The sequence below is a fragment of the Juglans microcarpa x Juglans regia genome, chromosome 1S (assembly GCF_004785595.1).
Source record: "Juglans microcarpa x Juglans regia isolate MS1-56 chromosome 1S, Jm3101_v1.0, whole genome shotgun sequence".
In the NCBI taxonomy this organism is placed as follows: domain Eukaryota; kingdom Viridiplantae; phylum Streptophyta; class Magnoliopsida; order Fagales; family Juglandaceae; genus Juglans; species Juglans microcarpa x Juglans regia.
In genome coordinates this window covers 15,272,299-15,300,060 of record NC_054595.1, presented here as the reverse complement: position 1 = coordinate 15,300,060, position 27,762 = coordinate 15,272,299, and the positions used below count along the sequence as shown (strand labels likewise).

The 27,762-nt window shown below is 36.5% G+C and overlaps 2 protein-coding genes across 4 annotated transcripts; one reads left to right on the top strand and one right to left on the bottom strand.

Annotated features, from left to right (window-relative positions):
• Positions 1 to 25: 25 nt before the first annotated feature.
• Positions 26 to 17,830, top strand: LOC121247500. Of its 3 annotated transcripts, XM_041145834.1 has the most exons (13): positions 26 to 173; positions 260 to 371; positions 481 to 544; positions 1,015 to 1,116; positions 1,200 to 1,264; positions 3,938 to 4,036; positions 4,385 to 4,464; positions 4,555 to 4,768; positions 14,826 to 14,881; positions 15,878 to 15,973; positions 16,124 to 16,304; positions 17,026 to 17,185; positions 17,673 to 17,830. In XM_041145834.1, exons 1-12 carry the CDS (start codon positions 112 to 114, stop codon positions 17,149 to 17,151), a joined length of 1,257 nt encoding a protein of 418 aa, XP_041001768.1. In that variant the 5' UTR covers positions 26 to 111; the 3' UTR covers positions 17,152 to 17,185; positions 17,673 to 17,830. The 3 variants fall into 3 exon arrangements, with proteins under 3 accessions (XP_041001768.1, XP_041001770.1, XP_041001767.1); XM_041145836.1 differs by lacking the exon at positions 17,673 to 17,830 and having other exon boundaries at positions 3,938 to 4,018; positions 17,026 to 17,338; XM_041145833.1 differs by lacking the exon at positions 17,673 to 17,830 and having other exon boundaries at positions 17,026 to 17,338.
• A 2,415-nt stretch (positions 17,831 to 20,245) lies between these two features.
• LOC121245777 (probable magnesium transporter NIPA2) lies at positions 20,246 to 27,146 on the bottom strand. Its single transcript, XM_041143635.1, has 9 exons — positions 26,770 to 27,146; positions 26,369 to 26,570; positions 26,044 to 26,100; positions 25,646 to 25,736; positions 25,313 to 25,473; positions 24,794 to 24,921; positions 24,563 to 24,700; positions 22,799 to 22,891; positions 20,246 to 20,582 (listed from the first exon to the last, which is right to left on the bottom strand). The coding sequence occupies exons 2-9, from the start codon at positions 26,493 to 26,495 to the stop codon at positions 20,412 to 20,414; spliced, it is 966 nt and encodes a 321-aa protein (XP_040999569.1). The 5' UTR covers positions 26,496 to 26,570; positions 26,770 to 27,146; the 3' UTR covers positions 20,246 to 20,411.
• Between the last annotated feature and the right edge of the window lie 616 nt (positions 27,147 to 27,762).

Genomic DNA, 27,762 nt, shown 5'->3' with positions numbered 1-27,762 from the left:
GTCGGCCCGCCGCCACCCCCCCCCCCTCCCCCCCGCCATTCCAATTTGAAATCCGTCTTCTCGAAATAAAACGCTGCGAATGCATGTACGATTAGGGCGGGAGCGAGCAAAATGGAAACAATGGAAACAATTCCCTCTTCAGAAGAAACCCTCGACCTCCTCACCATACGCAGGTCCTTCCCTCTCCTCTCTCTCTTTGTATTTCGTATTAATTTCCCTGCATTTTCAAAGATTTATCTATATTTGCTTTGCGTTTTAGTCGGATAAGAGAGCTCGCAGACCTTCGCCTCAGTAGTGGCGGCGAAGATGCTACGGAACTAACCCCTTCAGATTCAGAAGAATTACTCAAAGATTGTGCTCTCCATCTCGAGGTACTGCCGAAAGTACTCGTACAGTTTCGTCCGTTCCTAAGCAAAAAAGAAAATCCTTGAGTTGTTATTTATTTATTTATTTATTTTGAAAATGACGGATATTCTTCAGAGCAGAGTGAAGCAAATTGTGTCAGAGTGCTCAGCCGTTGGTTCCTTAGACGTTGCAGATTTGGGTAAGTCTTTCTATACAATGTTTAAGTATAAGAGATTACCGCGCAATGTAAAGACTAAAACACTTAAGAAAGAATGGTTCTGTAGTTTATATGTTTTTATGTTCTTCTTTTTTTAAAGTTATTGCCTAGTGGTATTTGACGTTTAATTATCTTTATCATTCACTAATTAAAAAAAAACTAATATATGGAATTCATTAGGTTGATATGTCCTGAATAAAGAGGATGTAGATACTATGTTTTATAAGGTTTTACTTCAGCCCACAAAAGTGAATGATTTAGGTTAATCCAAGATTGCAAGCTTAAAGAGCAGTTGAATCGGATTGAGTGTATGGCTTGGTTGATGTCTCTATAAAAATAGGAAAAAAGATATAGAATCTCGCTTCATATATACATATATTCCTCTCAAATACAACCTGTGGTGGATCCCAGTGGATAAAGTCAAAGAAGTTGATTTTTTTTTTTGTGTATAGATGCATACTTGGAACATCTGAAGGAGGAGCTTAACATGGTGGAGGCCGAAAGTGCCAAGATCTCCAATGAGATTGATGGTCTTGCTAGAACCAATTTGGAAAGTAAGAGCAGAATTGAATCTTTTACACACAGGTGGGGTACACTACCCTGTATCCTTATTAAATTTTTTTTCTTCTGGTTTCAGATTCTAGTCGATTGGAGACAGATCTTCAAAGTTTGGAATGCGCTTTAGATTTTATCTCCTCACAGGTCAGTACTTTATTATAAGAAATTTTTTAAAAATTTTAATTTAGACATTTTTGGTGGTAAGAAACAGTCATGCTTGGTCCATGATGTTAACATAAGGTATGTTCCTGGATGAGTGACATTTGAACAAGAACCAACCAACATTGTTTGGGGTTAAGGCTTTGTTAAGCTGATTCAAGTTGAATTTGTTGGGAATTCTTAAAATTGTTGATGATCACAGACACATAGCTTCTGCTCCTTTTATAAACTGCATTTTATCTTATCAAGAAATTCTTTACTGATATTAACTATAAAAAAAAAGTAGAAAAGAAAGTGCTCACCGATGTTGATTTCAAATAGTGGGCCAAACTTCATCAACTAACACTTACCGATGTCATTGCATATGATTATTATCATAAATGTCTGGGGAATATATGCATATTGAAAAACCGGTTAAATCCAGACAATATGATTATTTGTTTTTGTTGATGGGCATATATTTGCTGGAGCAATGTTATTGGATTTTTAGTAGGATTGTTAAATATCCCCTTTTTAGTACTAACATTGACAATGTGATGAATCAATATCAATGGATATGCCGAAAATGCTAACTCTAGCCAGCCTATAATACTTGTATTAAGCTCTGCTATTTGAATTATGAGCTATAACGCTCCAATAGAAAACCCAAACCACATGGCTTATACTCTAATAGGACTAGTCAATGATATAATTAGAGCCCCATTGGAACCTTATAAAGAGCAAGAACTTTTCATTCCTAAGCAATATGGGATCTTATTCACCACCTACCCTTATCATTATCATATGGGGTATCACAATCTTCTCCCCCCTTAAATTCCCAACGTCCTCGTCATCGGGTCTATTTGTTGTAGGTGGCACGACTCAAGTTCTATATTTCTGATTGGGTTAGGCTCTAATACCATTTATAATGCCACAATAGAAGACCCAAACCACATGATCTATATTCCAAAAGGGCTAGTTAATGATACAATTGGAGTCCCATTAGAACCTTATAAAGAGCAAAAACTTCTCATTCCCAAGCAATGTTAGATCTTATTCACCACCTACCCTTATCCTTATTATATGAGGTATCACATGAGCATCTTAAAAGCTTTATACATCTAAACAAGGCTCCTTCGTGGGTGCCAATTTTTGTATGGGCGGTTGTAGAGAATATTTTAACTTTGGATGATTTTAGAAAGCGCAATAGTGATGAATTGGTGTTGTTTGTGTAAGAAGAGCGGGGAAACTACTAATCATTATTGGTTTTCTGCAACATGGCTCTAGAGTATTACAAGCCTCGATTTATGCTTTTTTAGAATCTATTACTCCAATCTCCTTTGGTAGGTTGGGTATTAGAAATCAAAGACTTTTTAATTGAGCGTTACTTGGAAAATGGTTATGGAGATATAATCTGGAACCGGACGCCCTATGGAAGGTGGTGATTGAGTGCAAATATGGAGGCTTGTTGGGGGGTAGGTGTACTAGAGAGGTGAGTGGGGCTTACGAAGTGGGAGTCTGGAAGCATATTAGACGAGGTTGGGGGTTTTTACTCGAAACACAAGATTAGTTCTGGGTGAGGGCTCTAGGATTAAATTCTGGAGCAACTTATGGTGTGGAAATGGTGCTCTAAAGGACCTATTCACTTTAGTTTTCTGGGTTGCATGTGAAAAAGCAGCTTCAGTTGCTGGTCTCATGGTGATATTGGGGGAGCAAGTTCAATGGAACATAATTTTAGTAGGGCGGCCCAAGATTGGGAAGTGGGTAGCTTTGAGGACTTTTATAGTCTATTGTATTCCACAAAACAGAGCAACCAGCTGATATGTTGTGGTGGATACCCGCATGCAAAGGTACATTCTTGGTTTGCTCTTTCTATAAGTCCGTTACACACTTGCTGAATAATCAGTTTCCGCGGAGAAGGATTTGGCGACATAAGATGCCTTTCAAAGCGGCATTTTTCACGTGGACAACTTCCTTGGGTAAGAACCTGACAATAGATAACTTGAGGAAACTCAGGGTGATCATAGTGGATTGGTGCTGCATGTGTAAGAAATCCGGTGAGACAGTGGATCATCTCTTACTAAACTACGAGATGGCTAGAGTATTATGGAATGAAATGTTCAGCAGGTTAGACTTGGCTTGGGTCATGCCCACTATGGTGGATGCACTTTTGGCCAGTTGGACAGACTTACGAGGCATTCGACAAGTCAAAATTGTGTGGAAAATGGTCCCTGTCTGTATTCTATGGTGTCTGTGGCAGGAATGCAATGAACGGACGTTTGAAGACAATGAGCACTCAATAGAGGAATTAAGAGCTTTTTTTTTGTTAGAACTTTATGTACATGGGCCATAGCTATTGACTTTCATGGCCTCAATTTGCATGACTTCCTTGTCTCTATAGATTCCACATAGATAGAGCGTACCTTTGTATATCTTCTTGTATACTTGGGCTATGCCTATCATTATTTAATAAAATCGTTTACTTATAAAAAAAAGAATTTATGAATTTTTGTTATTCTACTCTTGTTATTCTAGTTTTTTAGAATTTATGACTGTTTGTTTCTCATCTTCCTGCTAAGCGGGTTCTTTCTCTAATATACTTCTTGTGTACTTAGGTTGCATCCCTTTGGGTGCATTCAATAAATTGACTAACTTATAAATTTTTTTGCCATTTGGTAGGGTCTGAAGAATGCTAAAGCAGGTGCACCTGTTCCTTGCTCTACATATGGAGAAGATCGATCAAATTTGATGAATAAGCATGTAGACAACAAATTGGAGGTTTTACTTATTATATAATTTTTTTATACAGCTTGCTTTCTAGGAATTTTATTGATTTAGATTTGTCTCTTTTAGTTGAGAGTATGCGATCCAATTTACAAGAATTTCAAACTTCGTGGTTTCTATATGATGTGTAATGCCATTTCAATTTGATGTATCTTTTGTTAATCTTTGTGTATGCAATACAGTCAAAGTGTTTATGTTCATACACTAAATAATGGAGCATATGCTTATCCTATATTATATTCACTAATTATAATGCTTTGTACTTACAAATGCATTTAAATTTAAGCTACTGACCTTGTGATCGTTTATATTTTATAAAGAAAATTTCCATTTACCTTGTAGCTTTTGGAACTTGAAGATCAGATTGAAAGGAAGAAAACAGATTTGAAGTCTTTGCAGGATCTTGATCATATGTACAGATGGTAATTCAGCCACTGTGATTTACATTTTACTCATTTGTGTTTTGTCTTGCGCTTATGCCTGGTATATGTTTGTTCTGTCAATTGTTTTAGGTTTGATGCCACAGAACAGATTGAGGATTTGATGACATGTCTAAAAGTCATTGCATTCACTGAAAACTGCATTAGAATTTCATTGCGGACATACATCCCAAAATTGGAAGGCTTGTACCAACAGAAGATTGAAGACTGCATTGAACCATCTGAAGTGAATCACGAGTTATTAGTAGAGGTTATGGAGGGGACTATGGAGCTAAAGAGTGTTGAGGTATTGAGATATGAATTAATTCCATGATTTCTTCATGAGTATATTTGCCTATTAGAATAAAGAATTAGATAATATACTATAGTGTTTAATGCTTTGCATCAATTACAATGATTTAGCAAATGGTATGTGATGAGCCAAGAATTTGTTACTAAGATCTAGGTGAAGCAACCAGCATTCCCAACAAGAAGCCCCAAGCATGAATTACAAAAAAAAAAAAAAAAAAAAAGAGAAGAAGAAGAAGTCCGATAACCATGAAAAAAATCTTGATGTTAATATTTTTAATAATAAAAACCTAAATATGGGGTGTTACCATAAATGGCTTAAGTTGTTAGGGAAATTTTTGCTTCAAATACTTAAATATACAAATGGTAAAAATTCACCTATATTAATAATAATTGACGTGTCTTGAAAATAAAATTCACATATTGGCAACCTTACAGCTGAATAGATTAAACTCATAAACTCAAAGCAAATACCATTTGATCATAAATGGGTAAAGGTTTAGACATGCTAAAATATCAAAAATTAGAATGACTTTTTTATTTTTTTGAAATAATTAAAGCGTATAAAACAAAAAACAAGAAGTAATCTAAAATTAAAAAATGAACTAAATTTGATAAAGCCTTAACAATAGGCTGTGTGCTGCCACCCGGCAGTGGGCTGCAGATTAGACTGCAGCCACCCTTTGGTTGGTGGTGCGGTAGTCTGCGACCCTCCTTGTGGAGGTTGATGGGAACCGGGATCCATCAAGGAGGTTGTTGTGCATTTTTAGAAGTTAAAACAATTATTAAGCGCAAGAAGTGGAACCGTGGCACACAAGAACTATACAAGAAACAGCGTGCAATCATGATCAAGATATCTTAAAAGAGTACCCAAGTCTTCAAAATTATTAAACACCAATGATGACATTGACGGAACACCTCTAGAATAGTAACTTAAGAAAATGTTGTTTTAAGTCAATAGTGACTTAAGAAAATGTTGTTTTAAAGTCAAACTCATTTTCTTGCAACCCTTTTAACTCCAAGCATTTTGTTCCCTCAAAATGCATTACACTAAACAAGAAAGGATCACGTTCCAAACAGGATCAAGATCGTCGGACAAAACCTTCTTTTGCACACACCAGAAGCTCCACTCTTTGTCTTAAGGATGATTGTTTATTTTTAGTTTTTAAATGCTGATTGTGCATTATTGACGTGTGTCATCACACTAAGTGACTCATCATCAATTTTCCGCTAATAATAGCAAAGGTGGACAAAGGGACCAATTTGTTATGGGATGATTAGCCCAAGGATTAGTTAAGATTTGTCTTCCTTTTAATTTGCTCTTCTGGTACTATTCTATGCATCATTAGTCTAATCCTTTGTAGGAACTTCACATAATAATGAATTTACAAAATGAATTGAATTGATTCAATTCAGAATGGGCTGGCTGGCCGGGGGAACTAGGTAAATAGGCCTGTTTCTGGCTGGCTCCATACCGAAATGACCCAATGGAGTAATCCCTTATCTCAGATTGGAGAACTTGCTAGTAGTCTAGTAGATAACTATTTTGTTGTATTAGAAATTCTTGTCAGTTCACATGCCTACAAGCATGCACAATCTAAATGCTTGAATATGTAATTTTGTTTATATGGTTACATCGAATTGGGCTTAAGTTTTTCAACTGGGACAGATTTGTAATTAGGCCCCAATGACATGAATTTACCCATTTTTAAACCACTTGTTGGCCAAGCAAACTTGACCAAAACAACAAATGGTTAAAGTATAATTAACCCCTTTTTTGTTATTAAGAGAAAAACATGTCACTAGCTCTTATGGTCTCCTTTGGGAGCTAGTTCATGTTTGGTCCATATCTTTTTAGAACAAGAGACGGTTCACCTGCTTTTAGTAAAAGAATTTAGTTTGCACTCTGTCTTGAAATCTTGTTTCATTCAGTCCCATGGAGTTCAATTATGCTGTTTGAAATACTACAATGTTTGCCGAGAAAAAATAAATACTAGTGTTATCTTGAGTTTTTGATGGCGCAACATCACTAGGTTTTGTGTTGAGTGAGATCATGGTGAATATATAGAGATTTATTATTTGTTACTTGCTGATGATATCATCATCTTTTGCAATGTTATTCTGAAGTAACATTGGAATCATTATAAAGGCCAAGACCTTCACCCTCTATGGTGATGGAGGATTTCATTTCTCACTCAGATGTGGGGTGGTTACATATTGTGTGCAAGGTGGAGAATGAGTTGTCATCTTTTAGTTCTTTGTTTAGTGGTAAGAAAGCTTAGGTCACTAGCCTTTTCTTCTTTTAAGTTTATATGGGTAAAACTAATGGGTTAGATGGGTAATACTAATGATGGTTATGGATCAGAATTTTGAGGGGATTGAACCTACATTGATTTAGCTTAAATCTATATTTGAGAAACTTGGATCATTGGATTTGTTCATCCATTTCTTTCATAGACATTGGCTAATTCTTTGGATTAGTATACTTCATGGATACTCGAGCATTCTTCTCTTCTTTAAATGATAATTACCCAGATGTGTTATGAACTGCTTCTGCATGTAAAAATTTTGTAATCCAAGACATTAGAATTTGTGTTGAGTTGACAAAAAACTCGGTTTTCTTTGGGATTCTAATAGCCATTAAACATTGTATTTACACGGTCATTTGTTACTTTTGGTTTTATATTCCTCTCTATTTGGTTACATATGAGACCAATCTGTTAAACATTGGTGTTTGTCTAATCACTATATACATATATTATATAATATGATATAATATAAAATTTTGGAATTTGAATTAAGTATTTTGGAATTTGAATTAAGTTTGAGTGCCTCTTATGCTTCAAAGTATACAGACTGTCTTGTGTTGCAGAGATTAAAATCCGAAATGATCAGTTTTACCTTACACCAAATTTGTCTACTACCCTTTGAAGTGTGTAATTCTAGATTGCTACCTAACTTGCACGTGTATCAAGTGCCGTAGTAGATTACCAAGCTCATTGTGTTATAAGTCTAATGAGCCATCAGGTTTAGGAATGAAAGCAGTGTTAACGTATGCATTGTTTTTTAAATATTCTGCTGTCTTAATGGTTGCTGTGCAATATTGACTTGATTTGTAGAATCTCATCGGCGGGAGGATATTGAGGTTGGGGAATTGCTAGATGACCTCGACGCTGGTTTTGTTTTTGATGGGGAGATCAGGGAGCCCTCAATGCAGCCTAGCTTCCTTCCCGACGGCGAAGGTACCCACGATGGAGCTTGTCCCATGGTTGGGTGACCAGCTCCTTTCGGGTGGATAGGTCGTGGGTGGCTTGGGGAGCACAATAGAGGTGCTGTCTGGGGAGTTGCAGTCGGCCTGCTCGTCAGGGGATGTGATGTCAGTTGGCTTGCAGAAGGGTGTTCTTGTAGGTGACGGAGATACAGGGGTTGTGCAGTCAGATGGTTTTTCAGATGGCTTTTAGATGGTGGTTTGTGAGAAAGGAGGCGATAAAAATGAGCTGGGTAGTCCTACCCCACTAAGTACTATTCACCAGTTCCCAAATTTTCGGATTGGGTGTTGAAAAAGGTGGCGGAGTTATAGGTATGTGGAGATTTTCTGTGAAGGCTTTGAAGAGCAATTTAGGGCCCTTTTAGTTGCTATAGAAGCAGGTAGACCAACAATGCTGAAGTCAGCAGCCAAAAAAGATAGAGAGTTGAAAAGATTAATTTGTTCTATTAATTATGATAACAAGGAGAGTAGTATGGGGAGGGAAAGGTTGAAGGGGCGGGGGAGTTGTTTATCTTATGAAGCCTAGAATCTTATAGTGGAATGTTAGGGGGATCAATGATGTTAACAAGCGACTTTGCATTAGATCCCTCCTCCGTAGTTGGAAAGCTGATATTGTTTGTCCTCAAGAGACTAAGTTGTGCTATGTTGACAAAAATATTATTCGAAGCCTATGGGGATGTTCTTGTGTGGGGTGGAGTTATTAGCTTCTTTGGGCGCTTCAGGAGGGGTGTTGTTGATGTGGGATATGAGAGTGGTGGAGTTAGTAGAGGACTGTATTGGGAATTATTTGGTGGTTGGGTCTTTCAAGAATGTTGAGGATGGCTGGAGGTGGGCTCTTGCAGGTGTGTATGGTCCTAATGCAGTTCGAGAAATGAGCTCTTTGTGGGAGGAACTGGCGGCTATGCATTATTTATGGGATTTACCTTGGGTTGTGTGCGGGGACTTTAATGTTGTACGTTTCCGTTTCTCATGCGAGAGGGAGGGGCTACTTATTTGACAAGGTCAATGGAAGACTTCTCAGAGTTGATTTTTGATCTTAACTTGATTGACCTTCCTTTGATGAGGGGGTTTTTCACGTGGTCGAATAGTAGAGGGGGGGGGTCAAGGTTGGACATATTTCTAGTTTCTACTTCTTGGGAGACATTATCCGGACTTTTTTTTTGATAAGTAATAATATTATATATATCAGTAGGAGTAACCAAGTATACTAGACGTATACAAGAAAAACACCTAGCCCATACAAGAAAGCCCATAATGACCCAAAAGCCCATGGAAACCTACCCAAAATACACCAAACCAAATTGGAAAACTATCATTACACCTCCCTGACCCTATCCCTTAGATTCCGTAAAACTATCATTACACCTCAACCCGAACATCACAAAGCCCTCTATTTAGCCTTCCCTCGACTTGAGCTACCTCTCTTAGCATCGTAGTTAATTACTCATGAAAGATTCTTTAACTCCCTGCTTTTTTTAAACTTAGATTTGGTTTCAAGCGCGTGGCCACCTCAATTGCAGTTAGTAGTGTTTTAAATTGGTCTTCATATTCTCCCTGTTCTCCATATGAAAGTCTCAGGGTTTGTAGAAACCTGTTATCTTTATTCATAATTTATTCCGATGTTGAACCAGCTATATCGTTAATTGGAGGAAGAGAAACCAGGGGAACGACATTATCCCTAGCCACAGTACCCAACTGCACTCTCGACTCTAAACCTTCCTCCACACGAGGCACCAATGACAAATAGATAATTTCCTTCCCGTCAAATGGTTGCTTGACATCTAAATGGTTCTTGCCCCCTCCATCTGTTACCATTACAGATTCCTCCCCTCCATTAACATTGTGTGTATTTGCTCCACCCCTCGACGATCTTTGCAGTGCCACTTTGTCTGACCCTACTGATTCCTCAAGAGGGGAAGCACAACCTTTTGTTGCCCCGTTTGCATCTTCTAAAAGAGGCTTGACTGTTTCTTCCAAAATACTCGAGACCTTGGAGGGACCCCCGTCTTCAACTACAAATGAACCCTGGACAAAAGGACCAACTTCATCTGCAACTGGTGCCTGAGACCCTATAGCTCCCTCAGAAGGCATAGTGACATTGGCATGAACAAAGATGCCGACGTCCAACGACCCTATCGTTGACACACCCTTTGCCTGCACACTATTCAGCACACTTGCTAGCACACTTGTACCCACGACTAGGTCCAGCCCCTTATCCACTTTAATCATTAGATCTCTTACATAATCCATAACTCCCTTCAATTGAGATTTGATATCCCACAAGACTCCCTCCAACTCTCTCAATGTCACCTTAGGTCTTTTGTATCCTACAAGTGCATTGCCCTTTCTTTCTACCACTGAGCTAATCTCAGCTTGACTACCTGCCAGTGACCTCAACACTACTACGTACGAAGCACCTTTGATTGAGGAAGACCTTCCCACTGTTTTTCCATCAACAGACTCCCCATTTCTAGTGGTGGCTTTGGATTCAGTGACACTTAGAATGGACTGCAGAAAGCTTTCCATCCAATGCCATTTGCGCCCTCTGCAATCACCAACAAACCTTTCCTCCTTCCATTTCAAAATTTTGAGTTGGAGAAAACTGTCCCTTGCATTAACATGATGTTGAATTCTAAAGACTCTATTACCCATCCTTAGCTCTCTGAAGAAACCTTCATGGAATTTAAGTTCTAAACAATCATCAATCCCCTTAGCCACCCGCGAAGCTGTCATCCCCCCTAGATATATAAACTTAGCTATCCTTTTGCTACGTTTAGAAATACGAAAGATATTTCCTCCCTCTTTCGTAAAAATGAAAGTTTTTTATTCAACTTTCAACCACCTCTCACCTTCCAACTGGGATGAAACCGTATCGTGCTTCGTCTTCATTGTCAAAAACCCATTGCAAATCTGTTCCCACTGCTCCCTACTGTTCCTGCTTCATCCTCTGAAGGTAAAAAAATGCAGATTTGAAGGAGGCCCTGAGTTAACGGATTTCTTGCAAAAAATCCCTGAGTTAATGGAGAAAACTACCAGTCGCGGAGGAACCGACGTTGGAGGCTCACAAAGTGTTCACTGGAGTCTGTCGTAGTAGTCTATAGCTGTGGCTAGTGGAAAGGCTCAATTCACAGTTTGTCGGAGGAGGTAACGGAAGAGTAGCCGAAAAATCCTAGTCGCCGGAGAAGGACTGACGTCGAAGACCCCACAACGGAGTTGTCTGGGTCAGTTGATCAAATCTGTGACGGATTCAAAGTGCACGGTGACCGACGCCGGCAAAGAACACAGAAAGAGTTTGCCGGCGAGGAAACCGACGCCAATGGCCCTCAGCGAGGTTGTTGGGGGCCCGTTAGCCTTGTCTGTGACTGCGGAGTCCCTCTCTGATTGATGGTAGGTGGGGGGTGGCGGCGGGAAAGGAGGGTTAGGGTTTCTTTCAACTCACTGTACACACACGGGTTAGGGCTTCGTACGGAGAGGAAAATAGATCATTGTTCACATAGGTTTTACCAAAGTCAATTTTGTAATAGATTTTGACATTATTCGGACCTAAACCAGAAGAGATTACCGCAGGTATGCTCTGATGACTTTCCCATCTTATTAGATTGTGGGGGCATTCATGGAGGTAGGCGTTACTTCAAATTTGAGAATATGTGGTTAAAAACGGTTAGTTTTGTGGAGAGGGTGAGGGATTGGTGGGCTTCCTATTCCTTTCACGGTACCCCCAGTTTTATTGTGGCTAGTAAACTCAAAGCCCTTAAGCTGGACCTAAAGAAGTGGAACATTGAGGTTTTTAGACAAATGGATGAGCAAAAAAGTCTTCTTTGGAATGAGCTGCATTCTCTAGAAGTTGGGGAGGTCATCAAGGAGTCCTCGTTGAGAAAGATTGAGGTGGTGTCTGAGTTAGAAAATGTTTTGTTGATGGAAGAAATTTCTTGGAGACAAAAATCAAGGATGACATGGTAGAAGGATGGCGACAAATGTATTAAGTTCTTCCACAAAATGACAAATTCCCATAGGCGCAATAATGTGATTGAGGTGATCCAATCAGGTGACACGGTGCACCAATCCCTGGAGGTTCTACAAGACCATATCGTGAATTATTATGAAGATCTTCTCAAAGAGACTGCGGTGTGTCGTCCTAAATTGGATGGGCTATTTTTTGATCAGTTGGATGTTAGTGCAGCAAGTTGGCTGGAGAGACCATTTGAGGAAGCCGAAGTGTAGCAGGTGGTGAGTGGTACGTGTAAAAATAAGGCCCCGGGCCATGATGAATTTTCTTTGGCCTTCTTTCAAGAGTGCTGGGACATAGTGAATGATGACGTGATGCGGGTTTTTCATGAGTTTCATCTTTGTCACAAGTTCGAGAAGTCCCCAATGCTACTTTCATTGCCTTTATCCCGAAGATAGCGGGGGCCATTGAGTTGAAAGATTTCCGTCCTATTAGTTTGGTAGGTGGGATTTATAAAATCATTTCAAAGGTGTTAGCAAATCATATGAGCTTGGTGATGGAAAGAATTATCTCCAAATCTCAAAACGCTTTTGTAAGGGGTAGGCAAATTTTGGATTCAGTTTTAATAGCAAATGAGTGTTTGGACAGCCGGTTGAGGGATGGCATTCCGGGAGTTCTTTGCAAGTTGGATATGGAAAAGGCCTATGACCACGTGTGCTGGGATTTTTTGCTATATATGTTGAGAAGATGTGGCTTGAAGGATAGGTGGTGTGGATGGATCAAATATTGTGTTTCAACCGCTCGGTTTTTTGTTTTAGTTAATGGCCAACCTTGTGGATTTTTTCAGAATTCGAGGGGTTTGAGACAAGGAGACCCGTTATCTCCTTTCCTCTTTGTTGTAGTAATGGAGGCCCTCAGTCGCATGGTGGAGGCTTTTGTTGGGGGGGTTTTCTTGTTGGTTTTTCAGTGGGTAACGTTAATGAGGCTTTATCCATCTCATCCCATTTATTATTTGCGGATAATTCTCTAATTTTCTGTGATGCTGAAAGCGGACAGATTCAAGCTTTAAGGGCTGTTCTATTGTGTTTTGAAGCTGTTTCGAGACTTAGGGTGAACTTGGACAAGTCGGAATTGGTCCCGGTAGGGGAGGTGGCGAATATCAACCTTTTAGCCGAGTTGTTGGGATGCAAAGTGGCTGCTCTTCCTATGAAAAACCTTGGACTCCCTTTGGGAGCCTCTTTTAAAGCGAACAATATTTGGGATGGTGTCGTGGAGAAGGTAGAGAAAAGGTTGTCGGGATGGAAGCAACTCTTATCTTTCAAAAGGAGGGAGAGTACCTCTCATCAAAAGTACTCTTTTTAATCTTTACACGTACTTTCTTTCCTTATTTCCTTTACTGGTGGGGGTGGCTAATCGGATTGAAAAATTATTTAGAGCCTTTTTGTGTGGGGTGGCATGGGTGAGGAAAATAAATTTCATCTTGTGAATTGGCAAAAAGTGTGCAGTCCGAAGGAATTGGGAGGTTTGGGGGTGTGTAACTTGATCACTTTTAATAAAGCTCTATTAGGAAAGTGGTTGTGGAGATTCCAATTGGAAGAGACTTTGTTGTGGAGAATGGTTGAGGGTCGGAAGTTTGGTTGTGATTGGGGGGTTGGTGTTCCAAGGAGGGTAGGGGGTCTTATGGTGCGAGTCTTTGGAAATTTATTAGAAAGGGGTGGAAGGTGTTTGCAACACACATCAATTTTGACGTTGGAGAGGGCACACGAATTAGGGTTTGGTTTGATGAATGGTTTGGTGAGAGAGCTCTATTTTCTGTTTTTCTAGGTGTTTTCAGATTGGCTGGAAATCAGCAGGCCGCTGTCTCAGATGTGCTATGTCAAGCCAATGGTACAGTGCAGTGGAATATGATCTTTTCTAGAAATGCACAGGATTGGGAAGTTGAGGAAATTGTAGGTTTTTTCAGTTTGCTTTATTCCAAGAGGATACGAGGTAACGGGAGCAATAGAATGTTGTGGAAACCTTCGGGGAGTAAAAAATTTCTGTTAAATCTTTCTATAAGGCGCTGGCAAAGTAGCAGCCCATTGTGTTTCCATGGAAGGGTATTTGGAGAGTTCCTGTGCCTCCCAAAGTTGTATTTTTTTACTTGGACAACAGCTTTAGGAAAGATTTTGACGGCTGACAATTTAAGGAAATGGGGGATGATCGTAATGGAGTGGTGTTATATGTGTAAGAACAATGGTCAATCGATTGACCACCTTTTTCTATATTGTGAGCTGGCAAGGGAGTTATGGGATGATATATTTAGTAGAGCCGGGTTGACATGGGTTATGCCCAAGAGTGTGGTGGAGCTCCTAGCATGTTGGAATAAGCATCATCATATCCCTCAACTAGCTGCGACATGGAGGATGGCTCCTTTGTGCTTATTGTGGTGTATATGGATGGAAAGAAATAAGAGGTGCTTCAACAAGGAGAGAGCTATGGGGGAATTATGGAATTTTTTTGTATTTTCTTTGGTTCAATGGCTTTCTGCTACAGTCTTAAAGGGAGAGAATATTCATGAGTTTTTGCTATCTTTTCAGCTCTCTAGAATGTAACTAGGTGTCTCTTTTGTATACTTCCTGTGTATATGGGCTTTGCCTAACTTTGTTCGATCAATGAAATTTCTTACTAATAAAAATATTAACTTGATTTGTTTGTTATAAGAGTTCCCCTCAGTGGGCCGTGATTTCAAGTGTGGGTTCTCAAAATTTGTTTATGTTATACCTATTATTGTTGGAAATAAGTTGTTGCCTCATCAAGTTCTTTGGGTGGTGAATTAATGCTCTTATTTTTGTTATCCAGATATTTCCGAACGATGTATATATAACTGACATTCTTGATGCCGCAAAGTCTCTCAGGTCTGTATTTCCCTTTTAAGTTTTATATATAACTGATATTTCCCTTTTAAGTTTTAAACTTTTATTGTCTCAGGCTAACATTTCTTTTTACTGATTTTTTTTCCTTTTTTTCCTAATTTTGGGAGAACTAGGAATAACTTGAATGCATTTATCACAGGGAAGTACCATTAGTTACCTCTTTTCTTGAAAGTTATATAGAATATCGAATTATAATCCTTGTTAGGCTGAATGTAAACATTACAGTAAATGCCAAGGACAATTTGTTGAATAGCTAGACCTTAAGTTGAACTTAATGTAATGCATTATTGGTGAATTCTATCAAGCTGGTACACCGATAACTGAGGGTGGTGACACTTAATGCAGCAAAGGTAAAATACCCCTCATGTATAGGTCAGAACTTTATATGGAGTGCTCCAAGTGAAGAACCCCTACTCCTGATCCTATGTGACTGGCTAAGGCCCCAAAATATTTTAGAAAGTCTGCATTGGAGCTCGTCATTCACTAGAAACTATGTCACCAAATTTCCATGGAAAAACCTATTGAGTTATATGTGAAATGTAGAGTTTGGTTCATTAGAGTAGGGTTTTGAGGAGTGAGACATTATAACTTCTTGTGTACAGCCTACATTCATAAATGGCCTTCTGTTTTTTTCCTTTTTTTGGAAATCTGAAGTGAATGCACAACTTACTACAGATCTAATTAAGTTCTACAAATACAGAATTAGCCAAATATCATTTCTTTGATGCATACGTATTTTGTGGAGAAGATGAGAACCTCCTTCCAAGAGTTTGAATGTATAATTAAGGATTCTTTTTTACTTCTGCAGAAATGTCATTAAGAATATTTAAAGCCATATTGAATGGCATAGTACGTGTAATGGAGATATTCTGTCTCTCCCTCTATCTAGGCTATAACATGTTCGGTACATTGGAAATACATGTAATGAAAAACCAATTAGCATATTACCTGATTTGATTCATGAAAGATACTGTGCAGTAAGTCTTCATTGCAGTGGTTTATAACAAAAATACAAGATAGAATTGTCCTCTGCAATCTGAGGCGACTTGTGGTAGAGACCGCAAACAAATCAAGGTAAGTTTTTTACCTTTCACAAGTCCTTGTTTTGATGTTCTGACATATTGTCATTAGCGGAAAAAAAAACTAAATTTATTTGATCAATTTTCAATATGCTATATGACCTTGTCATTTATAATTTTTACAATAGCATAGTTTCTATTGCAGACACTCGTTTGATTACTTGGATAAAGATGAGATTATAGTAGCTCATATGATTGGGGGAGTTGATGCGTTGATAAAGATTGCTCAAGGCTGGCCAGCATTGAGTTCTCCATTGAAGCTGATATCTCTCAAGGGCTCAGAAAATTCGAAGGACATTTCTTTAACTTTTCTTTGCAAAGTTGAGGTGAGTATTATTTCTTCTTTGTCTTGTATTTGTTTTCCGCATTGTTTTTTCTTGGTTCACTTCATAGTTTTTGTAGTAAAGGGTCTCATCGTTTCAAATTTACACATCTTAAAAGAAATATTCCCTTGACTACTTTTCTCATCGTTTTTTCTGTCCATTTATTATTATTATTTTAAAGAAAGGAAGGACGGCACCACCACATATTATTAAAAAACCCTCACTTAGGCAGAGGAATCACCATAAATACATCAATAAAAGTCCCCCAAAAAATTTCCAACAAACATCCAAAGATGCCTAACGTCTAACATAAGGTAAACCCACTCTATCTGTACGTATAAGACCCTTCAGTCTACCCAGACCAATCTCCTCTCCTATAAAATCCCAAGTCGCACCACTCGCCCCATGTCCCCCAAAAGATTCCTACAAATTATTTGCATTCAAAATTTTGAATGATTTTGAAGGGTTGTTGAGGCTTTTCTTATATTGACCAGGAAGGGAATCTGGTTTTCTTCACGTTTTATGTTAAAATAAGGCTACTTTCACAAGGTTTATTTCACATTGTGATGTGACAAGAACTGTGGAGATGATACATTTGTAAATGGTGAAAGAAACCTTCCCCAGATTGCATTATCCAGTCTGTTTTACCCATGAATCTGATTGATTATTTCCACTTAATTGATTATTTCTTAACTGTTTTATTGGATGCATAATTTCATCTTAGGAAGTGGTGAACTCCTTGGATATACATATACGGCAGAATTTATTGAGCTTTTACGATGCTGTTGAAAAAGTGCTGGTGGAACAAATGAGATTAGCTCTCCATTCCGATGACGCTTCAAAGAAATGACTGGCTATGACTCCTGAATATCAATTTGCTATTTGCTATTGTTAAAATAATACCCATCTCAAGTTTTATGATGTGCGTATCACTATTAATTCTCTTTCTTGTTATTTGATGTGATTTTTATCATCATGAAGGTTAGACAAGGATATTTTTTAACGAATTGTATGAGTTTCGCAACTGTTATTTCCAATCCTTATTTTATGAAAAATTTTATACATAAATCTCACACTCCCGCACACCACTTAAAAATATGTGAATTTATTGTTTTATTACTAGTCCAATCAATCCTTATTTTGGATACGATGCTGTGACCTATTTAATCTTTAGGATTCAAAAACAATATGATACATAATGGAAGGGACGTGTCTATGATCTTTGCGTCAAGCCCAAAAATCAGAATTCAAGCAATAGATTCTATACTAATTACTGTAGACTCCATATTTTTTTAATAGGCAAGATAAGAAATATATTGATAATAACATGAGTATACAAAATAAAAGGGACGTCGTTAATTGACTGAGGCAGGTGAATCAAGATCTCTATCTGGTAATCTTGTTTATAAGGTGAAGAATATGATGAAGATATTCCCGAAATGTTCTATTCAACAAAAGGGACGGATGGCTAATGAAGCAGCTGCTCACACTTTGGCAAAGTATGCCATACATCTAGATGACTTGGTAATTTGGTGGGGTTCATTCTCAGAGTGTATTTCACAAATTATTTTGTCTCAAACTTTGAAGCAATTGTTTCTGTTCATGAATAAAAGTTTTATCTTCCTATCCAAAAAAAAAAAAAAAAAAAAAAAACCTATAAAGGTTTTGGAAGGAGACCATCAAGATCTGAATTAGGGAGGTTTTGATTCAAAATTTATCTTAATTTATCTCATTTTATCTTATCTAATCATTATAATTTTTATAAATTTTTATATAAAATAAAATAAACAATTCAACTTTTATAAATCTTAAAATAAGAATAATATTAAAAAATAATATTTTATTTATCTTTTATTTTTTCTTATTTCACTATTCAAATCTCTTTAATAATCTCTTGATTCAAGATCTAAGGGAAGTAATTATTACGTATGCTTGGAGTATGAAAAAGAGGTATTCTCATTTTATCTTAAAATGTTATGTCAATTTAAATCAGTACTTAATAAATAATTTTAATTACATGAAATCTTATGATAAAATGACCACATCATCTGGATTTTGGAGTATCTAATATATATATATTTTTTTTCAAGAAAATGGCTATTATGAGTATGGTCCTCTGCACAACCTGTCAATCATGATAAGACGTAAGGAAGATAATCCATTAGCATTTGGGGTCCTCTGCACAATCTTGATAAGTGAATTGTGGATATGAATCAAGTCGGCTGCAAATTACTGATTCTCCACAAATTTACCACAAAGCTAAGGGGCTATTAAGGGAAGGTTTGTATTCATAATTTATTTTAATTTATCTTAATTTATCTCACTATTATTTATTATTATTTATTAATTTTAACTCATAAATTTTATTACTATTTACAACTCATTTTATTATTATTTACAATCTATTTCAGCTCATCTCAACTCATCTTCGAATCCAAACGACATAAATCAAACCATTTGGAAACCCTTCCAATGTATTAAAAAACTATTTTATTGTTGTAAGAATCTAAGAATATTAAATTATTTCATTATATTTCTCTTAAATTAAACCATCCATACAAGTTTTTTTTCTTTCTCATTTTCCTCAAGGGAAAATTCAGTTGGAATTTGACCTTATTTTAAGGAAGAATCTATCACCATATTAGAATTTTGATTTGTGTATGAAGTAGTTTGTTGTGAATTATTAATGCCACAAAGAGAGAATTTATTGTTAAAAAAATCAACCATATGTGCAAACTTTCCTGTTTCCTTGAACATTTCTGTATAAAACGAATGGGAAAAATGGAAAGATCAATAAGGTCGGTCTATAAGTAGTTTGCTTGAAGCAAATAAATAAATAAATAAATAAGAAACCCTAAAAGAGACTGGTTACTATATCATTATATTAACACTGAAGTTATTTTCAGTTCAAAGTACTAGAGCGTTTTGGATGGTTTATCTAAATCTTTGTATAAATAACTACCAAAAAGTCACTTTTATCTATTTTGACAAATGATTTTGAAATCGAGAAATACTTTAACTATAAAGGGATTACACAAAAAATAAATCTATAAACTGACGTGACTTGATACAGTGCGTTAGATTATAAAGTTAATTTTATTGTAAAATAGATCTAACGGATGACGTAAAGCCACATCAGTTTAGAAGTTTACTTTTGTTTAATCTCTTTGTACCTACAGCAGTTCTCTTTGAAATATAATTTGAACCTATATATGATTTGAAAGTAGAAAAGACTAAATATATTGAATTTGACCCATTTAATTAAACGGGTCTAATTAAGGTTAACTTGTACATATCCGAGCTTGACACTATTCAAACTTGGCATGTGACATTTAAAGCTAACAATTTCTGTCCCAATCCACAACCCCAACATGAAATTTACTAATTAAGGTTGAAGAATCTGACTCGTTTATATCAATGGGTAAAATTAGAGTTGACTCATGTAGGGGATCTGTCCTGTCCTGATACAATTTGAAGCCAATGTTGCAAAAAGAATTGCCACAGCCTTGCTCAAAGTAGATAATTCCAACTGAAAATAAGCTTTACCGAAAGAGAACACGAATGGCTAGCACAATATGCATTGCCAAAACTCATGAGATTTCATAAGATGGTAGAGGGCGGACAGAAATGGTTTAAAACTCAGAAGTTGTTCCTTGCACTGTTACATCAGAATTGGTTTAAGAATTCAGATGTAAAAATGAATGAAGAAGGTGAGAACAAAATGTGGAAAATGTGGTCAATGCGAAGCACAATTTGCATTCAATTCTTCAATGATCTCCCTGTATACCTTTGTAGAACAGAAAAACAAATAAGAAAGTGCAACTTTAGTCTGCCAAGACTCCTACAAATCTCAAGAGATATTCCTACAAATCTCAAGAAATATTCCTACAAATTTCAAGATATATCCCTACAAATTTCATCTCCAAGTCCCCCCCCCCCCCCCCCACCACCTGTCACAAGCTTTACAAAGTATGATATGCTAAAAACAATATTCCTCAATCTCTGTGCCATGGCATCAAGCTTCTTTCAATTTCAAAAGTATTTTGTTCTCCTGGGGCATATGGCTAAAATATCACCAGCGTGCTTTTTAAGCTTCAATATATGTTTCTGTCAAGAATTGGAGTTTGAATTGTTGTGGCTTGGGCTTCCATGAACAGGGGGCTGCATTGGTGTACTATTTCCCATATCCTTAGTTTTGTGAAGGAGAAATGTCCCTGATAATATTGTGACAAAGCCACACAACTCAGTTGCAATCTGTGATGCATCTTGTGAGTCCCAATCCTGCAATTGTAGCAGAAAAAATAGATGAGAAACCAGATTATTATTTTTTATTATAAGATGAGAAACCAGATTATGAGCAGTTAAAGCTTACAAATCCCATTGAGTAGTATAGTGTGTGTAATAGTGTGTACAAATCCTTATCTAAAAGACTGCTAACCCCAACACACAGGACGTAATAGTGTGTACCGGCCAAAGGAAAAGTAAAAAGAATGAATGAATGCATGTATGCTTTAGTTTCTTTATGATTGAAAGTATAAGGCGTGGGAAATGTTTTACAAAAGAAAAACCTTTTTAAAGAAAAACCCTGCCTTGTAATATTTTAAATGAAATGAATACTTATGTAAGTATGTAGATGAATGTGAATGCATGACTGAATGCCTATGTTAGTATATTTTGACTGTATGAAGTAATACTTACTGAGTATTCGACTCACTTTAATTTTTATGCATGTCCCTTCCCATCTCAAGGACAAAATGAGGACGAAGCGTCAGGATAGACATGGCCCAAGGGAAGAGCGACTGAAGCCTAGGCAGGCTTTTTGTAACGTATGAAAGGGTAATTTTGTAAAGGACTTTTACTTTAATTTAAAGATTTCTGCTGCAAACTCTCTTTTAACTTATAGGGTAGGTTTTTATATTACACTTAGAACCTTTCATATCCTGGGAAGGAAAGAGAAAAAGTTTTAAAAAGGGTTAGTACGACAAGGACGGGTGTTACACTATTGGTTACCTACATGCTCAAAATTGAAAACAGTAGTTTCATTCCTGTACATGATCACATCATCCATGAATTTGGCATGGAACAAAGCAAAATAGTGGTATGCGCTTCTTCATTTCTTGACAGGTTGTACAGGTTTCTTCTAAGATGGATCTGGTTTGATATCTCCTATCATAAATATCAAGCAACTGATACAAGATGCTTTTAGCTACTTTTACACATCCAAGCTGAATACAACAGAATCTTCTAGTGCTAGAAGCAAATCAATCATAGTCAACTCGCTCCTTTACCCTAAAATTTCATCAATAGTGTTTTTAAGCCTTTTCTCCTTTTCTTCAATTGCAAATGTGCACATTCCTTTGACAAAAATTATCTGTATCTTCAACTTCCTCAGGGCATAATTGGAACCATTTAAGATAGGCATATGTTCTAGAAATCGAACTAGCCATGGAAACTGCACTAATACTAGATCTAGATGTGAATATTGTGCGAACAGAAACAGCATAATCGTGTAATCTGATACCATTGTCAACAGCGCATACACAAAAAAGGTGATAGCAAAGAACAAAGAAATCATGAAGCACGATGCAGAGAATTTAACAAGGATCAACAAAATTGCCCATGGCCATGAGACAACAAGAACAACATTCTTCTTCACTAATGCGCGTGTGTAAACACTGATATTTAACCTTCATCTATCTGTTTCTTCTTAATTTTAATAAAAAAAAATTCTATGAACATAGATTCGTCTTGTGGGAAACAAAAAAAGATCTAGCCTTAACAAGGCAGAGAAGGATCTAGCGTTCAAAATCCTAGAAGAATTTCTGATTCTATAAAGAAAAGGCTAGGAGTTCCACATCCTAGAAGTAGTACTTGACGTTAATAATAGTTTCTAACATGCATCTGTAATATTTGAAGTTGTTAAATAGTTTAAATTTCAATTGATTTATTCATAGTCCTAAATTAGTTTATTAACGTCAAGTTGTGACTTATAAAATTATTCCTAAATTCCAAAGTCTTTTCTACTTCGAGATCCAAAATTTTGGAAGCTGTTCCCAAGCATTAACTCTTTACCATCCAAGTTTCTGATTAAGACAAAAACTGAAGAACTTGCATGACAACAGTTGGTCATGATGGTTTGGCAGATTTTAATGGTTCCCTGTGTTTGTATATACGTGTGAACATAATGGTTTTGTATTCTTTTTATCTCTAAAAAAATACCAATCGTATTTATTTTCATGAATGGAAGTCAGAAATCATCTAAACAGCATGATTTAAATAAATCTCAAATGACTTCAATATCAGTCACAATTATGGTTATAAATAATGACAGCCATATTCTGGATGACATATTTTTACCTTCATGTGCAATGACATACTAAAATTACCAGATGACATAGTAATAGCCCTACAACATCCAAGTATAGTTTTATATATACATCTGAGGTGAAGAAACATCAAGCATTCAGAAGATGAACAAATAGCATGTATTAAATCACCTTAAACATGATCATGCTGGCAAAAATGGTGAGTGATGTAAACATGACATAGTAAACTGGAGATACGACAGCTGTGTTGAAAGTATCCAGGGCCTGCAAAGGTGGATCCAGATTATAGATTAAGCACTTTCTAAACTGCATAATAAGAGGATGTTGAAGTACTTAAGAGGTTGACATCTAACACAAAGTAATTAGTGTAAAATTTCATTCAGAATGGAAAATGGAAAACAACGTCAGAAGGGGGAAAAATGTAAACGGCAGTATGACTTCTTCCTGATTTTGCTATGCAGGCTATGGTCACTGGAACATTTTGGTCCAGAGGTATAGAAAGGAGAGTGACAGTGAAGTCCTTTATAGTGTGATATCCTTTGAGGGTTATTGAGTTTTTATGTCTAAATATACTTTAAATAATTTATTTGGGAAGAATATAACCATATAAATCCAGGCACATAGTTATTGAAGAAAGAAGTATACACTGAGAATTTTGTTGAATATATTCTTTAATCAAAGAGCATTGACATCTCTTCAGAAAAGCTAGGAAAAATTACATTGCCTCCCCCCAAACTACCACCTATTTTGTAATGTAACCTCCAAACTACCAATTTTGGCATTTGGTACAGTTTCAAATTTCAAAAGGAATTTGTGCTCTAAAGGGCGTGAAATGTCTAAAGTGTCCATTACACACAGAAGGGGGGGGGGGGGGGGGGGGGGGTGTTCAGTTGACCCATTTTTGCAATGTGACCTCAAAAAGCCACTAACTTTTGGCATTTAGCACCCCAATTTGAAACTTCAGTAGCAATCTACTCTCCTTGGGTTCAAAAATATTGAAACTGTTGTCAACTAGAACTGAAAATATCCAAGATCCAAGGTGCACTTTCCTGCATTCTCTCTCTCTCTCTCTCTCTCTCTCTCTCTCTCTCCCCCCTCCCCCGGGCGCGGTCCCCTCCTTTTTATAATGTAGGATGCGACTTAGACAAAGGCTGGACAAAGTAACCTCATTTAATGTGATCTAAAATCTCAATTACAATGGCTTAGAAATGTAGCTGGATCGACAGGAGCATATTCTTGTCAGATGTTATATCCCATAGAGACGCAGATTATCATAACCTGATCTCAGGACATCCTAGTCAAGTATGCAAATGGTAACAGAACTCAGCCACTATATACTCGTTTCAGGCTCCTTGCCTTTACAACGAACATTAAAGCAAAGGATAGAAAGGTTTTTGTACAGCCATGCCTTCTGCATATTAAGTACCAGTGGTTCATAGCTTAAATACCAAACAAACAAAGAACTTTTAGCTGACTTGCATCTATCATCTTTTAGTATAACTCAAACTTGTTACAAGTCATCTTGGAAAGGAAACTTGGAGGAGTTTATGGATAACAGATAATTTTAGGTTTTAACGAATTTAGATCCATAGAGTTCGAGCACAAACTCTAAGGCCTAAAGTTGGTTCCAACCCTCAGAATTTATAGCTGCCAGAATGAATTTTGCAGGCAAAATTAAAGGCTCAATAACTATTGAGGGACCCACTTTGTGTGTTTATCTCTTTTCTGCTCTAAGCCCAAGAATATGTCAAAAACTCTAGGGGATCCAAATCCAGTTTTAACTATTGGGCATTCCTGATAATAGCTAATATCAGGTATGTTTTGAGAATCAGGCATTCCTGATGTCCTTGGCATTATCACGATGATTTATATTATATAGAGGATCCAATATATCTGGATTGTATATGCCTTGAAAATTAAGGTTCGAAAGTTTACCATGTTTAAGTAGTTGATCTGCAGAAGACAACAAGCTATCACAACCACCGTGAAAAACCATGTCTGGAAGTATATAAATTGATTCATTCCAGAAAATGTAAGTTTCAGAGCAATACCCACTGCTTTCACACTCATAACCTAAAGACAAATAAGGAAGAACTTCAGAAATACAGGGTGGAGAATCAGAATTATAATGTGTACCGAGCTTCAAAAGAAGATAGACAGACAGACCGTAAGAGAGCCCATGAGAGAACAAATTCCAATGTAAACCACCAAATGGGTTTGCCCATAGAGTGGTACGAACCGGACAATGAGGACAGCAACCAGAACCAAAACTATGCAAGAGTAGACAAGAAATCCTGTTGATTACAACAAATCGTTGTAAGTTAAGATTAGATTATTATGTTTATAATATATCTTTAACATTTTTCTCAGCTTGGATCAAACTTTCTCTTAATAAATAAGTCTAATTCGTTGGAATATTTTAATTGAAATAAAACCTAAAATTAGGATTCGAATTCTAAATTTTTATTCTAATATCATATTAAATCATCACTTATTTAAAAAATTTAAACCTGTAGAAAGATGCAGAACATTATACAAAAGCTGGTGAAGACAAGGTAGTTAGTTATAAACCAACAACTTGGTATATCTAACCACTGTTTGTTCAAAAACATCATGCATGTTGGTCCTATTATTTATTTCGGAAAAATCAGAAACTAAACAACTAAAGTATAACTTCTCAAATACCTGGCTCTGTAGCAAGATGCCACACTTCCTTAACCGAATGAATACTTTTCTCCTGAGGAGCATGCAAAACAATACTTACAGAGCCAACCATACAGAGAACACACCCAAGAACGCCAAAGATATGCAATTTCTCTTCCAAAATAAAATGAGCTAGCACTGCACTGAATAGTGGCATTTTCTTAGTACTATTTACAGCTATGCTAATGCACAGACCCATACCAGGATCAATGCATGCACATTAATTAAACACACATAGTAGAAGCCAAAAAGAAATTTGAAGAAAATTAGAAGTTTGTCCTGAATCCACTAAATGCAATCAAACTTAAGGCATACCTGAAAATAATACTTAAAGCTCCCAAGGGAGTTACAAGAATTGCAGGAGCATATGCATAAGCAGCAAAATTTGCCATCTCCCCAACAATCACTGTAACAGAGTTTGAACTCATATTAAAACGTAGCAATACTAATGATATAATCTCCTCGAGTAGCCCAAAAAACTAAATGCAAGAGAATCATGATTGGCCCTTTAGCAGTCACCTTATGAAGATTAATAGCAATATCCCCATGTTAAAAACTATGAAAATGGGATATGTAAAATCCCATATGTAATTACCACTCAGAATTCAAAGCATTAACAAAATATTGAAAGAAAAACAAATGAAGAAAATGGCAAACAGAAAATTACGAGGTTCTTTTTCTTTTTCTTTTTTCTTGGTGAGTGAATTACTTACTAGCTATCATTCCAGTCCACCACAAAGGTTGATACAAGTAGGCATACCCTCCCGACCCTGATCATATTAGCACTTATTCAATGGTCAATGTGAATAAAAAATATAAGCTACATAAAATAGCAAATATGAACTAACAAAATGATATCTTACTTCTCCACATTTCAGTTATTGATACGTTGAAAATCATAAAATTTGAAATTCAAAAGAAAACTAACAAAATGAATTTTATAAGTAAAAGTATAAATAAAACTGAAAGTACATGTAGCACTATTCTAAACCTTAAAAGTATTAAATAAAATAGTCAAAATATAAATTAAATAAGAACCTGCCCGGGTTCCTGTATCCCCAGCTTTTTTAAGACCTTTCTTCTTGATAATAAAGCTACACCCAATAAAAACGCTTGATGAGACGGCCAGAACAAGTCCATGAAGATTGTCAGATGATATCCCCATTGATCAGTAAAAATTATAGTGGAAAAGAATATACTTTTCCCAATCATGAAGGGCAAAGAAATCCAGTCCAAATTCCTACATCCATCAAATGTGGCATACGCCAATCACAAACAGCATCACAAAAGACACAGATAAACACGCATATGCACCCCAGAGGTTCTTATTTAAACCTCTAAGATCCCAGTACATATAATGAATAGAGACCCAAAAAGGAAAAGAAAAATATGAAAAAGAGAGAAAAATAGCGATGAAAGATATGAATCCAGAACTACACCTTCTTGGCCCAATGATTAATGGGAATGGGGTTAAAATCTCACGTTCTTCATTTCAAGAAATGACTATAAATTGGTGCAACAAAAACGAACCAAACGACCGCCTTTTGTTGGTTAGAGGTTGAATTCTGGTATAATGGTGCTGCCGACGAGGATGTTTGATATTGATGGGCTTTAGGTTTTTGTTCAAAGAGAGGGACAGACAGAAGACGGTAAGTTTGTTACAATATTAGCGTCTCAGAAACGAATGGAAAACAAAAACAGAGTTTGAATGTGGTCTCCGCATCCCGCGCGCTCTTCAAGTCCTTATAATATTGCAGCTGGCCTTTCTCTCCATTTTTACCCTTTTATCTTTTTACTTATTTTCAGCATATGCCCATCATATAGGTCCATTTGAGTTTCATCTTATCTCATCTCGTCTTATCTAATTTTAATTAATAATCTCATTACTATTTATAAATCATTTTAATCTATCTCATCTCATCTTACTATCTAAACGAGTCATAATTTGTTTAAATCCAGCATAAATATGTATTATCAACTAGAATAACATATTACATTCTTGTTCCACTTTCCTTTATTATGTGAAGGGTAATTATTAGGTAATCCCAGAGTACAGACATATGATACTTTCATCATATTCTAAGAGATCATGTCAATTAAAATTAGTACTTACATAACTAATTTTTTATTTAAATGGCATATTTTGATAGGATGAGAATAACATGTTATTCGTATTTTGTGATTACCTAATATATAATTTTTCCTATATATATAAATACAACACTTTTATAACCTTTGTTTCATTCTTGATTTTTTTTTTCAAAAGAAAATTCAAAAGTTGATGATCAATATCACTTGATCATAGTGGACAAAAATTAGGATGAAAGTGTGATATATGTACAATTTTCCTATCAACAAATATGATTGGAGAGGATAATATCTATATTTAAAAGTAACCATTCTCTTTTCAACATCAAGAGATTTGAAGTCTT

Excerpts from the sequence above, each read along its gene's own strand:
- LOC121247500 (XM_041145834.1), top strand. The coding sequence starts at position 112 with ATGGAAACAATGGAAACAATTCCCTCTTCAGAAGAAACCCTCGACCTC. Across the intron at positions 174-259 it reads GACCTCCTCACCATACGCAG|TCGGATAAGAGAGCTCGCAG; the intron begins GTCCTTCCCTCT and ends TTTGCGTTTTAG. Across the intron at positions 4,465-4,554 it reads CTTGATCATATGTACAGATG|GTTTGATGCCACAGAACAGA; the intron begins GTAATTCAGCCA and ends CAATTGTTTTAG.
- LOC121245777 (XM_041143635.1), bottom strand. The coding sequence starts at position 26,495 with ATGGGGATATCATCTGACAATCTTCATGGACTTGTTCTGGCCGTCTCA. Across the intron at positions 25,737-26,043 it reads GTGGACTGGAATGATAGCTA|TGATTGTTGGGGAGATGGCA; the intron begins GTAAGTAATTCA and ends ACTCTGTTACAG. Across the intron at positions 22,892-24,562 it reads AGATCAACTACTTAAACATG|GCCCTGGATACTTTCAACAC; the intron begins GTAAACTTTCGA and ends CCACCTTTGCAG.